The 14,399-nt window shown below is 41.7% G+C and overlaps 1 protein-coding gene and 1 long non-coding RNA gene across 2 annotated transcripts; both read left to right on the forward strand.

The window, feature by feature from the left end:
* The first annotated feature begins 550 nt into the window (after window positions 1-550).
* Window positions 551-10,008, forward strand: LOC145877087 (NLR family CARD domain-containing protein 3-like). The gene is made up of 8 exons (XM_082972385.1): window positions 551-789; window positions 3,224-3,322; window positions 3,623-3,739; window positions 4,026-4,110; window positions 4,240-4,468; window positions 4,847-6,644; window positions 6,877-7,050; window positions 9,819-10,008. The coding sequence occupies exons 2-8, from the start codon at window positions 3,240-3,242 to the stop codon at window positions 10,006-10,008; spliced, it is 2,676 nt and encodes an 891-aa protein (XP_082828511.1). The 5' UTR covers window positions 551-789; window positions 3,224-3,239.
* A 259-nt stretch (window positions 10,009-10,267) lies between these two features.
* Window positions 10,268-13,999, forward strand: LOC145877098 (uncharacterized). The gene is made up of 3 exons (XR_014391571.1): window positions 10,268-10,443; window positions 10,722-10,768; window positions 11,216-13,999. It is a non-coding gene; the product is annotated as an uncharacterized LOC145877098 (long non-coding RNA).
* The last annotated feature ends 400 nt before the right edge of the window (window positions 14,000-14,399 follow it).

Below are 14,399 nucleotides of genomic sequence, written 5' to 3' on the forward strand. Positions count from 1 at the left end.
AAGGTCATTTCAATACAGCTACATTTCCCCCAGGCTATATGAATATAAAGACATGAGACAAAACAACCATAATGAATCAGATTACATGGAGAGGGGGGACCTGATCCTAGACCATAATAAATCAGATTACATGGAGAGGAGGGGACCTGATCCTATATCATAATGAGTCAGATTACATGGAGAGGGGGGACCTGATCCTAGATCATAATGAATAAGATTACATGGAGAGGGGGGACCTGATCCTAGATCATAATGAATCAGATTACATGGAGAGGGGGGACCTGATCCTAGATCATAATGAATCAGATTACATGGAGAGGGGGGACCTGATCCTATATCATAATGAATCAGATTACATGGAGAGGGGGGACCTGATCCTAGATCATAATGAATCAGATTACATGGAGAGGGGGGACCTGATCCTAGATCATAATGAATCAGATTACATGGAGAGGGGGGACCCAATCCTAGATCATAATGAATCAGATTAAATGGAGAGGAGGGACCTGATCCTAGATCATAATGAATCAGATTACATGGAGAGGGGGACCTGATCCTAGATCAGCACTCCTCCTCTGGGACACTGCCTGTATAAAACAGAACACATTGTTGTAAAGTCTAGGTTCAGCAGGTGTTTACTGCCATCTAGTGGATGATACCAATAAAACACTTTATTTTCAGGGTGGGGAGACGGCTGATTGAAACCGAAAGTAAAGTTGTTCTTTTGTTCAGGATCCATTTTGAGACGACAGAGCAGAAGACACTATATGGAGATTATTGAAAAATAAAGTAAGTATTTCTGAACAATAATCTATTCTAATGGACAGAGTAAGAGAATGAATACTAGGAATGATATATTACTAGTTAGTAGAACTGCTACTTGAGCTGAGTTGCTGACAGACAGCAGTTTTCAAAGTGGAAACTAATCAGTAGGTCTACATGTTATCAGTAAAACGTCTGGTAAAGATGGTGGAGGAGCTTTTACATTATATGGTTTTATGTTTATCTCAGGGTTTATCAATCCTTTTGTTCTTACCAGCACTTACACACCTGATTCAACTAATCATTAAATATTTCAAGACAGTTTAATATTTGAGGCATACAAATGAACATTCTCAAATTAAAACCTTTTGGGTTTGTAGGCCTGTTAACAATTATTATAGTCCTACAGTAATTCACATTCTGGAGGAAAAAACACAGCTAAACTTGGTTACGAGTAAATGATATGTTTATCTAAAATAATGTAAGAGAGACGTCTTGAAGAAACGCTTCTGGGTTTAGAACTCTGTGTCTCAGTGCCTTGCGACAGTGGGAAGTTCGTTTTGCATGGCCCGGTGCTACAGGTGAGTGGAGTTTTATTTTAAGGAACAATAGAATGGTCTAAAATGCGTAAACTCTGCGCACCCGGGGAGCCGGGCAATGCAAAACGAATTCACCCAGTGGCCGTTGCTTTATTTCCTTATATGAAACTGAAAGTAACTTTGTAGCCCACGCAGTTACAAAATGTCTGTTGAAACTGTGGCTCATATGTCTCTAGAACGTTAGAACAGTGGTGGAAAAAGTACTCAATTCTCATACTGGAGTAAAAGTAAAGATACCTTAATAGAAAATGACTCAATTAAAAGTGAAAGTCACCCAGTAAAATACTTCTTCAGTAAAAGTCAAAGTATTTGGTTTCAAATATAATTAAGTATCAAAAGTAAATGTAATTGCTAAAATATACTTAAGCATCAAAAGTAAAAGTAAAGTAGTGATAATTTAAAATTCCTTTTATTAAGCAAACCAGACGGCACAATTTTCTTGTTATTTTAATTTACGGATAACCAGGGTCACACTCCAACACTCAGACGTCATTTAAAAATGAAGCATTTGTGTTTAGTGAGTCTGTCAGATCAGAGGCAGGGGATGACCAGGGATGTTCTCTGTTTAGTGAGTCCTCCAGATCAGAGGCAGTAGGGATGACCAGGGACGTTCTCTGTTTAGTGAGTCCTCCAGATCAGAGGCAGTAGTAATGACCAGGGATGTTCTCTGTTTAGTGAGTCCTCCAGATCAGAGGCAGTAGGGATGACCAGGGATGTTCTCTGTTTAGTGAGTCCTCCAGATCAGAGGCAGAAGGGATGACCAGGGATGTTCTCTGTTTAGTGAGTCCTCCAGATCAGAGGCAGTAGTAATGACCAGGGATGTTCTCTGTTTAGTGAGTCCTCCAGATCAGAGGCAGTAGGGATGACCAGGGATGTTCTCTGTTTAGTGAGTCCTCCAGATCAGAGGCAGTAGGGATGACCAGGGATGTTCTCTGTTTAGTGAGTCCTCCAGATCAGAGGCAGTAGGGATGACCAGGGATGTGCTCTGTTTAGTGAGTCCTCCAGATCAGAGGCAGTAGGGATGTTCTCTTGATAAGTGTTCAAATTGGACCGTTTTCTGTCCTGCTAAGCATTCAACATGTAACGAGTACTTTTGGGTGTCAGGGAAAATGTAAGGAATAAAAAGTACATCATTTTCTTCATGAATGTAGTGAAGTAAAAGAGAAAGTTGTTAAAAATATATTTCTCAAAGAGATAATAAATGAATGAGAACAATTGACATTCAAGAATTAGTCACTGTGTTAACCACAACCAACATGCTGGATCTCTGTTTAGTTGTTACTGTGTTAACCACAACCAACATGCTGGATCTCTGTTTAGTTGTCACTGTGTTAACCACAACCAACATGCTGGATCTCTGTTTAGTTGTCACTGTGTTAACCACAACCAACATGCTGGATCTCTGTTTAGTTGTCACTGTGTTAACCACAACCAACATGCTGGATCTCTGTTTAGTTGTTACTGTGTTAACCACAACCAACATGCTGGATCTCTGTTTAGTTGTCACTGTGTTAACCACAACCAACATGCTGGATCTCTGTTTAGTTGTCACTGTGTTAACCACAACCAACATGCTGGATCTCTGTTTAGTTGTCACTGTGTTAACCACAACCAACATGTTGGATCTCTGTTTAGTTGTCACTGTGTTAACCACAACCAACATGCTGGATCTCTGTTTAGTTGTCACTGTGTTAACCACAACCAACATGTTGGATCTCTGTTTAGTTGTCACTGTGTTAACCACAACCAACACGCTGGATCTCTGTTTAGTTGTCACTGTGTTAACCACAACCAACATGCTGGATCTCTGTTTAGTTGTCTCTGTGTTAACCACAACCAACATGCTGGATCTCTGTTTACAGGGGTCAGTGCTCTAAAATGAGTCTCTCTGGGGAGAGAGAGGAGGGGGGCCCTGCCTCCAAAATGCATCTCTCTGGGGGACATGACACCAAAGCTAAGAGGTGAGATAACAATTTTATGATAACAATATTGAGCCGGTCGGTCACATTTGAGAGTGAGGGAGATATATAACATTTTGCATAAAAAAACATGATTTTTGTCTCTCTGAAATGAAACCATCAAGTGATAGATTTTAAACAAATCCTTGTCTGTGAGAGATGTAATAATTAATACATAATTTCTTTAAACAATAAAAGCTCATTTCTGTAAAGTGATATGTAGCGTTTTGGAACTCTTCTTATGTTTCCCATCTGAGATCAGAGTAGATGAGAGATGTAATGTTTGTCTCTGTTGTGTTGAAGCCCAATCAAGCAGGAGAGACCAGCCTCCCCTGTCCCCAGCTGTGTGTCCATGAAGAGTGACCGGTCTATGGGTACACCTATAGTGTTTAGAGAGGGAGACTTTTCTACTGAACAAAGGTAAGAAGAACTCATGGGTCATGGTCAGTGAGTTAAACAACACTGTCTCTAGTCATTTCTCCTCTCCCATTTTCACATTTCTTATTGTTGTTTTCATAATCCATAGGCTAATCCTTTAGTCCATTTTCATAGTCCTAAAACAGTGTGTGTGTGTGTGTGTGTGTGTGTGTGTGTGTGTGTGTGTGTGTGTGTGTGTGTGTGTGTGTGTGTGTGTGTGTGTGTGTGTGTGTGTGTGTGTGTGTGTGTGTGTGTGTGTGTGTACTGTAATCTCATGTTTTGTCCACAGAAACCAACAGGAGAGATCAGAGTCAGAGATTCTCAGTGGTCAGTCTTCCCAGAGTCATCAAACAGACCTGGACTCCATATTCAGTGTATGTGATCCTGTTATGTACATTTGTTTTTGTTTTCCTCAAGTAAAGTTGATCTGTCAATTATTCATGAATGTGTTAATGAGAAAGCATTTCTTCTCTTGCTTAACTTATTTACTTGATTTATTTTAGTTGCTTGAAGAGAAAATTATGACATTTGTGAAGAACGAGCTGAAAATGTTCAAGAGGATTCTTAGTCCTGAACTCCCAGAAGGCTTTGAGAGTCCGAAGCAGGATAAGGAAGTGGTGGATGCTGAAGATGAGAAGCAGGAGAGCAGTGCCAGAGAGGGGGCTCTCAAGATCACACTGCACGTCCTGAGGAAAATGAACCAGAAGGAGCTTGCTGACACACTGGAGAAATGTAAGATCTGTCTGCCTCATGTTGAATGATGTTTTATAACGTTTAAAAGCTGTAGCTAAAGTACAGCTAAAGTAGCTGTGTAACTCAATGATATTGTAGCAACCTTAACACAACACCTAGTGACCTCATCAAGTAGCAGAAGGGATGTGTTGTGGTGATTCATTTAGAGAGACAGAGAGAGACAACATTAATAATACCATCAATAATACCAATAATAATATAATCAGTCACACCAGTCTGTAATGCATTATGAAAACATTTAACATTTATACAGTCAGTTAAGAGAATAAATGATTATAATTTAAACTTTATAACAGTCCTACAATACTGTAGGCATTAAAACAGACGTAATATTAATATCCTCTGTGTTATTTCTAGATTCAGATGATCCTGCTGTGATTTGCCAACGTGAACTCAAATCTAATCTAAAGAAGAAGTTTCAATGTGTATTTGAGGGGATCGCTAAACAAGGAAACCCAACACTTCTCAATAAGATCTACACAGAGCTCTACATCACAGAGGGAGGAACAGGAGAGGTCAATAATGAACATGAGCTGAGACAGATTGAGACAACAACCAGGAAACAAGCAAGACCAGAGACTGCAGTCAAATGTAACGACATCTTCAAACCCTTAACTGGACAAGACAAACGTATCAGAACTGTGCTGACAAAGGGAGTCGCTGGCATTGGAAAAACAGTCTCTGTGCAGAAGTTTATTCTGGACTGGGCTGAAGGAAAAGCAAATCAGGATGTTCAATTTGTGTTTTCATTCCCTTTTCGGGAGCTGAATTTGATGAAAGAGGACAAACACACTTTGATTGAACTTCTCTATCACTTCTCAATGGAAATCAAACAATCAAGAATCTCCAACTACGACAAGTACAAAGTTGTGTTCATCTTTGATGGTCTGGATGAGTGCCGACTGCCCCTAGACTTCCAGAAGAACAAGATCTGTTGTGACGTCACAGAGTCAACCTCAGTGGATGTTCTGCTGACAAATCTCATCGAGGGAAATCTGCTTCCCTCTGCTCTCCTCTGGATAACTACCCGACCTGCAGCAGCCAATAAGATCCCTTCAGGGTGTGTTGACCAGGTGACAGAGGTACGAGGGTTCAATGACCCACAGAAGGAGGAGTACTTCAGAAAGAGATTCAGTGATGAGGACCTGGCCAGCAGAATCATCTCACACATAAAGACATCAAGGAGCCTCCACATCATGTGCCACATTCCAGTCTTCTGTTGGATTTCTGCAACAGTCCTCGAACACATGCTGAAACATAAGACAGAAATGATGCCCAAGACTCTGACTGAGATGTACACACACCTTGTGGTGTTTCATACCAAACAGAAGAATGAAAAGTATCTTGGGAAAGAAGAGACAGGTCCACACTGGAATAACGAGAGCATTCTGTCACTGGGAAAACTGGCTTTTCAACAGCTAGTGAAGGGCAATCTGATTTTCTATGAAGAAGACCTGAAAGAGGCCGGCATTGATGTCAATGAAGCCTCAGTGTACTCAGGATTGTGCACACAGATCTTTAAAGAGGAATGTGTTCTGTACCAAGACAAGGTGTACTGCTTTGTTCATCTGAGCATTCAGGAGTTTCTGGCTGCTGTGTATGTGTTCCTCTCATTCATCAACAACAATGAGAATCTCATGGACAAACAGCAAATAAAGTACAGTATATTTTCTTTGCTGTACAGAGATAAGTCTGAAGTTACTGTCTACAAGAGTGCTGTGGACAAAGCCTTACAAAGTGAGATTGGAAACCTGGACCTGTTCCTCCGCTTCCTTCTGGGACTCTCACTGGAGTCCAATCAGAAGCACTTACGAGGTCTACTGACAAAGACAAGAAGCAGCTCACAGAGCAATGAAGAAACAGTCAAGTACATCAAGGAGAAGATCAGGGAGAATCTCTCTCCAGAGAGGAGCATCAATCTGTTCCACTGTCTGAATGAACTGAATGACCATTCTCTAGTGGAGGAGATCCAAAGCTACCTGAGCTCAGGAAGTCTCTCAGAACCCAACCTGTCACCTGCACAGTGGTCAGCTCTGGTCTTTGTGTTGCTGACTTCAGAAAAGGAGCTGGATGTGTTTGACCTGAAGAAATTCTCCAGATCAGAGGAAACTCTTCTGAGGCTGCTGCCAGTGGTCAAAGCCTCCAGAGCTGCTCTGTGAGTAAATAAAATAACATATAAGAAGTATTCATCAGGAAGAAATATTATGTTTAGAGAAAAATATGTATTATAATATGTATATTGAAAAACATATTGAATAAATGCATTGATGGAAGATGAATCTATATGTTGTTTGGGAATATGAACCACATGCATCTACCGTTGTCCTTCTACACTACTGGTGTTAAATTAACAGTGTGTTTGTGAAGTCATGATGATCTCGTTGCAGGCTGTCAGGCTGTGGAGTCACAAAGAAAGGCTGTGCTTCTCTGGTCTCAGCTCTGAAGTCAAACCCCTCACACCTGAGAGAGCTGGACCTGAGTAACAATGACCTGAAGGATTCAGGAGTGAAGCTGCTCTCTGCTGGACTGGGGAATCCCAACTGTAAACTGGAGACACTGAGGTCAGTATTCCTGTAGTTGGTCAACAAGTGATAACTGTTCACCAGATCCACATGTGTTTACCAGAAACACATAGTCCACACCATATGTGTTTGGACAGTGAAGCTTATAGTTTTAAATGTGGTGCTATGCTCCAGCATTTTGGATTTGAGATAGAATGTTTCATATTAGGTGACAGTACAGAATGTCACCTTTTATTTGAGGGTATTTTCATACATAGCTGTGTTACTGTTAAGAAAGGAAAGCACTTTATGTATTTAGTTCTCCCATTTGAAAAAGTTGTACATATTCGGACAAATTCACTTATATTGTATTAAAGTTGTCATAAGTTTAGTATTTGGTCCCATGTTCCATGCCTGCAGTGATTACATCAAGCTTGTGATTCTACTAACTTGTTGAATTCATTTGCAGTTTGTCTTGGTTGTGTTTTGGATGATGTTTTTCCTAATAGAAACTGAATGGTAAATAATGTCCTGTCATTTTGGAGTCACTTCACTTGTATTGTCAGTAAGAATAGAAGATGTTTCAGAACACTTCTACATTCATGTGGATGCTACCATGATTATGAATAATCATGAATGAATCATTAATGATGTTTATTGTAAAGGACCACAGGTCCAGGGCTCAGCAGGTGTTTATTGTAAAGGACCACAGGTCCAGGGGCAGGCAGAAGATCAAAAAGGGTCCAAAAAGGCAACAGGCAGGGAAAAGGCCGTGGTCCGGGAGATCAGGCAATAGGTTGATAACAGGAAATCCTATAGGCTAAGGTACAGGCAGGGAATAGGTTGATAACAGGAAATCCAATGGGCTAAGGTACAGGCAGGGTATAGGTTGATAACAGGAAACCCTATAGGCTAAGGTACAGGCAGGGAATAGGTTGATAACAGGAAATCCAATGGGCTAAGGTACAGGCAGGGAATAGGTTGATAACAGGAAATCCAATGGGCTAAGGTACAGGCAGGGAATAGGTTGATAACAGGAAATCCAATGGGCTAAGTTACAGGCAGGGAATAGGTTGATAACAGGAAATCCAATGGGCTAAGGTACAGGCAGGGAATAGGTTGACAACAGGAAATCCAATGGGCTAAGGTACAGGCAGGGAATAGGTTGATAACAGGAAATCCAATGGGCTAAGGTACAGGCAGGGAATAGGTTGATAACAGGAAATCCTATAGGCTAAGGTACAGGCAGGGAATAGGTTGATAACAGGAAATCCTATAGGCTAAGGTACAGGCAGGGAATAGGTTGATAACAGGAAATCCAATGGGCTAAGGTACAGGCAGGGAATAGGTTGATAACAGGAAATCCAATGGGCTAAGGTACAGGCAGGGAATAGGTTGATAACAGGAAATCCAATGGGCTAAGGTACAGGCAGGGAATAGGTTGATAACAGGAAATCCAATGGGCTAAGGTACAGGCAGGGAATAGGTTGATAACAGGAAATCCAATGGGCTAAGGTACAGGCAGGGAATAGGTTGATAACAGGAAATCCAATGGGCTAAGGTACAGGCAGGGAATAGGTTGACAACAGGAAATCCAATGGGCTAAGGTACAGGCAGGGAACAGGTTGATAACAGGAAATCCAATGGGCTAAGGTACAGGCAGGGAATAGGTTGATAACAGGAAATCCTATAGGCTAAGGTACAGGCAGGGAATAGGTTGATAACAGGAAATCCTATAGGCTAAGGTACAGGCAGGGAATAGGTTGATAACAGGAAATCCAATGGGCTAAGGTACAGGCAGGGAATAGGTTGATAACAGGAAATCCAATGGGCTAAGGTACAGGCAGGGAATAGGTTGATAACAGGAAATCCAATGGGCTAAGGTACAGGCAGGGAATAGGCAAAAGGTGTCGTTAGGGAGGCAGGCAAAAACATCATACACGGGAGGAGTAAATTAAAGGAAACTCAGCGCTCCGCATAGCCTTGTGTCACAAATCAAACATTACATCACAATGATGGGGGTGCAAAGAACTGAACTAAATGGTTATAATGACATACAGGTGTGTGAACAGGTGATCAGAATTCAGGTGATTCAGATCTACGTCTTTGAGAGTTGCAAGCAGACGTTACACCATCCACTATTTTAATATTGGGCAAAACACAACCCATAACACAACCCAAAACACAACCCATAACACAACCCAAAACACAACCCATAACACAACCCAAAACACAACCCAAAACACAACCAAAACAAACTGCAAATGCAACCAATGAGTTTACAACCAAACACTAAACTTTTGACTACTTTAATACACTATAAATGAACTGGTCAGAATACTTATGACTTCTTCAAATAGGAGGACTAGATACATAAAGTGCTTTCATTTTTCTAAATGGTGAAACAGATATGTATTAAAATACCCTCAAATAAAAGGTGACATTATATACTGTCACCTCATATGAAACATTTGATCTGAAATTCAAAATGTTGGAGTTTAGAGCCACATTTAAAATGTCAGCTTCACTTTCAAAATAGATATGGTGTGGACTGTATACTCAATACAATCTAAATCTGATACCTCACTGTCTGTCTTTTGACTGATACTGCTTTTAAACTGGTCTGGTCAGTCTACTCAAATATTCATACTGTACATATTTCTCTCTACAAGTAATATGATAATTTAAAATAAAGATACATTAATTTATAAATAGATATGGCAGGTTTCAGGACACTGATGTATCTGAATATGATGAAAAAATATACTGCCACTATTTTCATCACAAAGAATATCAGTGTGGTTTTAATATGATTTGAATCTTTGCAGGATGTCATGTTGTCTAGTCACAGAGGAAGGCTGTGCTTCTCTGGTCTCAGCTCTGAGGTCAAACCCCTCACACCTGAGAGAGCTGGACCTGAGTAACAATGACCTGAAGGATTCAGGAGTGAAGTTGCTCTCTGCTGGACTGGAGGATCCCCACTGCAGACTGGAGACTCTGAGGTCAGTATTCCTGTAATTGGTCAACAAGTTTTTGTATTTGTATTAATTGGATCCCCATTAGCTGCTGCCAAAGCTAAAATATTTGTACTATACATTTTTCTCTCTACAAACAATAATTTGATAATTTGTCATTTCTAAAAATGATACATTCATTTCTGAATAGATATGGCAGGTTTCAGGACACTGATGTATCTGAATATGTTGAAGAAATATACTGCCACTATTTTCACCACCAAAGAATAGCAGTGTGGTTTTAATATGATTTGACTCTTTGCAGGCTGTCAGGCTGTCTAGTCACAGAGGAAGGCTGTGCTTCTCTGGTCTCAGCTCTGAGGTCAAACCCCTCACACCTGAGAGAGCTGGACCTGAGCTACAATCACCCAGGAGACTCAGGAGTCAGACTGCTCTCTGCTGGACTGGAGGATCCACACTGCAGACTGGAGAAACTCAAGTATGTAGAGGGTTTATGTCAATGTTCATATCAGACATGATTGACTTTTCAGGCTAGGTAATACAAACATTCTGACCACCACTTGGACAAAGTTATATGCGTGTGTGTGTGTGTGTGTGTGTGTGTGTGTGTGTGTGTGTGTGTGTGTGTGTGTGTGTGTGTGTGTGTGTGTGTGTGTGTGTGTGTGTGTGTGTGTGTGTGTGTGTGTGTGTGTGTGTGTGAGAGAGAGTTCAGGTGTATCCCTCAATGACTGTCTGTTTTTCTGCTTATCGCTACAGTGTGGAAAATAGTGGAGAGAACAGAATGAAACCTGGACTTAGAAAATGTGAGTGTTGACTGCTGTGAAGAATATGACTAAGAATAAGTCTTAATTCAAGTTAAGTCAAAGACCACCATCATTACTAACTTGGTCATATTAAAGATCAGCTGTAGTTCTACAGAAGCAGAAATCAGGGACACCAACGTTTACAAAGAGTTGATATGACAGTGTGTGTGTGTGTGTGTGTGTGTGTGTGTGTGTGTGTGTGTGTGTGTGTGTGTGTGTGTGTGTGTGTGTGTGTGTGTGTGTGTGTGTGTGTGTAATTAATGTGAATAAGTGTGTATTATATTACCATACAGTATAACATATGATCATTCAACAAGTCTCAAGTTACCTTAACTTCTCCTTTTGATACCTAGAAACATCTACATTAAATGAATTAGTGAAAAGTGAGTTAACATTCTAATGTGAATGATGATGATTTCTAATATTGTGTCTGGTTTCATCCATCAGATGTCTGTGATCTCACACTGGACCTAAACACAGTAAACAGACACCTCTCTCTGTCTGAGGAGAACAGAAAGGTGACATGGAGGAGAGAGGAGCAGCCGTATCCTGATCACCCAGAGAGATTTGAGGACCGCGGACAGGTGCTGTGTAGAGAGGGTCTGACTGGGCGTTGTTACTGGGAGGTAGAGTGGAGTGGGAGAATGGGGGCTGATATAGGAGTGACATATAAAGGAATCAGCAGGAGAGGATGGGGTGATGACTGTTGTCTTGGATGTAATGACAAGTCCTGGAGTCTGATCTGCTCTGACAACAGATACTCTGCCAGGCACAATAATAATCTCACTACCATAGACGTCCCCTCCTCCAGCCCCCACAGAGTAGGAGTGTATCTGGACTGGCCAGCCGGCACTCTGTCCTTCTATAGAGCCTCCTCTGACACACTGACCCACCTGATCACATTCACCTCCACATTCACTGAGCCCCTCTATCCAGGATTTAGGGTTTATGATGTTGGCTCTTCAGTGTCCCTGAAATAACACACACACAAACACACACAAACACACACACACACACACACACACACACACACACACACACACACACACACACACTGGACACACACACACACACACACACACACACTGGACACAAACTGGACACACACACACACACACACACACACTGGACACACACAAACACACACACACACACACACACACTGGACACAAACTGGACTCACACTGGACACAAACTGGACACACACACTGAACACACACACACTCAACACACAGACACACACTCAACACAGACACACACTGAACACACACACACACACACACACACACACACACACACACACACACTGGACACACACACACACTCAACACAGACACACACTGAACACACACACACACACACACACACACACACACACACACACACACACACACACACACACACACACACACACACACACACACACACACTGGACACACACACACACACACACACACACACTGAACAAACACACACTCTGGACATACACACACACACACACTGGACACACACACACACACACACACTGGACACACACACACACACACACACTGGACACACACACACACACACGCACACTGAAACACACACACACACTGGACACAGACACACGCTGGCCACACACAGACACACACCGACACACACACACTGACACACACACACTGGACACACACACGCTTGACACACACACACTTGACACACTGGATACACACACACCAACACACTGGATACACACACACACACACACACACACACACACACACACACTGGATACACACACACAAACACACACACTGACACACATAAACACTGACACACACACACACAATGGACAAACACACACTGGACAGTCACACATGTCAGGCTTGTAATATTTTCTGATCTTTTACCACTTTGCATTTTTTATGATATATTTTACTGTTTGTGTTTGTACCACAGGAGGTTGGTGGGACCTTATTTAGGGAGGACAGGTTTGTAATGGCTGGAGTGGAATAAGTGGAATGGTATCAAACACGTGGTTTCCATGTGTTCCATTTCATTCACTCTGTTCCAGACATTATTATGAGCCGTCCTCCCCTCAGCAGCCTCCTCTGGTATGTACTGTCCTGTATGTGAGAGAGCTCCAACAAGGAATTACAATGTATGTATTACTTTTAATACCTGCAAATGGCAAATAAACTACTGGAACTCCTTATGAATGTCTGCAGCCGACAAGAGGTGAAAATATTACCGGAATATTCTGCAAAATGTTGATGAAGACGTCACTCAATCCACCCAAAACAACATGCAGTCTTTCCACAAGACTCCCATGAAGTTATAGTGTGACGTTATGAGTCGACGTTAAAGTAACATTCTCACAACATACTGCACTTGTTTTATCCTGTTTTAGATGTATCCTCTGTTTAAACATTTAAACTCTTACAATAACACTGTTAAAATACCAATGTGATCATTTCTTGTCTTTTATGTTGGAAAAACAAATTGTACAATTATATGTGGACATACGCTCCATAGTTGTACAAGTATACATGGTTATATTGTACTTTTCATAATAAAACATACTTGAAACAAGAAAAAGCATGTTAATAGTGGAAAACAATTTTGTTATTGATTTTTACATTGCTTCTCCCTGTCTCATGTTGACGTTTGTCATGAATCTTGACCTGGAGGCAGAACTGTGCGATTTCCTCTAGATATGTCAGCTGCAATGTCAGAATTGGCTGTGGAAAATGTTGTTTTATGGTCTTAATTTAAGGGAGGGATTAGCAGTGTGGTTAGGGTTGAGGTTAGGATTAAAATCGGATTGTATTACTTTGTGCCTGTGCCAGCTAGTAACCACTTTGCTGAACTGCCTCCAGGGCAAGATTCATGACAATAAATGCCAACCTGCCTCCAGGGCAAGATTCATGACAATAAATGCCAACCTGCCTCCAGGGCAAGATTCATGACAATAAATGCCAACCTGCCTCCAGGGCAAGATTCATGACAATAAATGCCAACCTACCTCCAGGGCAAGTCTTACCTGTGGCTCCGTTTGTAGAGCATGGTGTGTGCAACGCCAGGGTTGTGGGTTCGATTCCCACGGGGGGCCAGAACACTTTTTTTTTTTTTTAAATGTATGAAATGTATACATTCACGACTGTAAGTCGCTCTGGATAAGAGCGTCTGCTAAATGACTAAAATGTAAATGTAAAATGTAATTCATGACAATAAATGCCAACCTGCCTCCCAGTCGTCCCCTCCTTATCTTTACAAGGCTGCAGAACATGAAAGCTAGTGATGTGGGGGTTCTCTCATAACCCTCAGTCCCCAGGTGGGTAGATGGCAGGTTGAATAAAGAGAAGCTAGTGATGTGGGGGTTCTCTCATAACCCTCAGTCCCCAGGTGGGTAGATGGCAGGTTGAATAAAGAGAAGCTAGTGATGAGGGGGTTCTCTCATAACCCTCAGTCCCCAGGTGGGTAGATGGCAGGTTGAATAAAGAGAAGCTAGTGATGTGGGGGTTCTCTCATAACCCTCGGTCCCCAGGTGGGTAGATGGCAGGTTGAATAAAGAGAAGCTATGATGTGGGGGTTCTCTCATAACCCTCAGTCCCCAGGTGGGTAGATGGCAGGTTGTATAAAGAGAAGCTAG

The sequence above is a fragment of the Salmo salar genome, unplaced genomic scaffold (assembly GCF_965601325.2).
Source record: "Salmo salar unplaced genomic scaffold, fSalSal1 ptg000686l, whole genome shotgun sequence".
NCBI lineage: Eukaryota > Metazoa > Chordata > Actinopteri > Salmoniformes > Salmonidae > Salmo > Salmo salar.

Coding starts and splice junctions, on each gene's coding strand:
- LOC145877087 (XM_082972385.1), top strand. CDS start 3,240: ATGAGTCTCTCTGGGGAGAGAGAGGAGGGGGGCCCTGCCTCCAAAATG. Junction 3,740..4,025: donor GACTTTTCTACTGAACAAAG/GTAAGAAGAACT, acceptor TTTTGTCCACAG/AAACCAACAGGAGAGATCAG. Junction 4,111..4,239: donor ACCTGGACTCCATATTCAGT/GTATGTGATCCT, acceptor GATTTATTTTAG/TTGCTTGAAGAGAAAATTAT.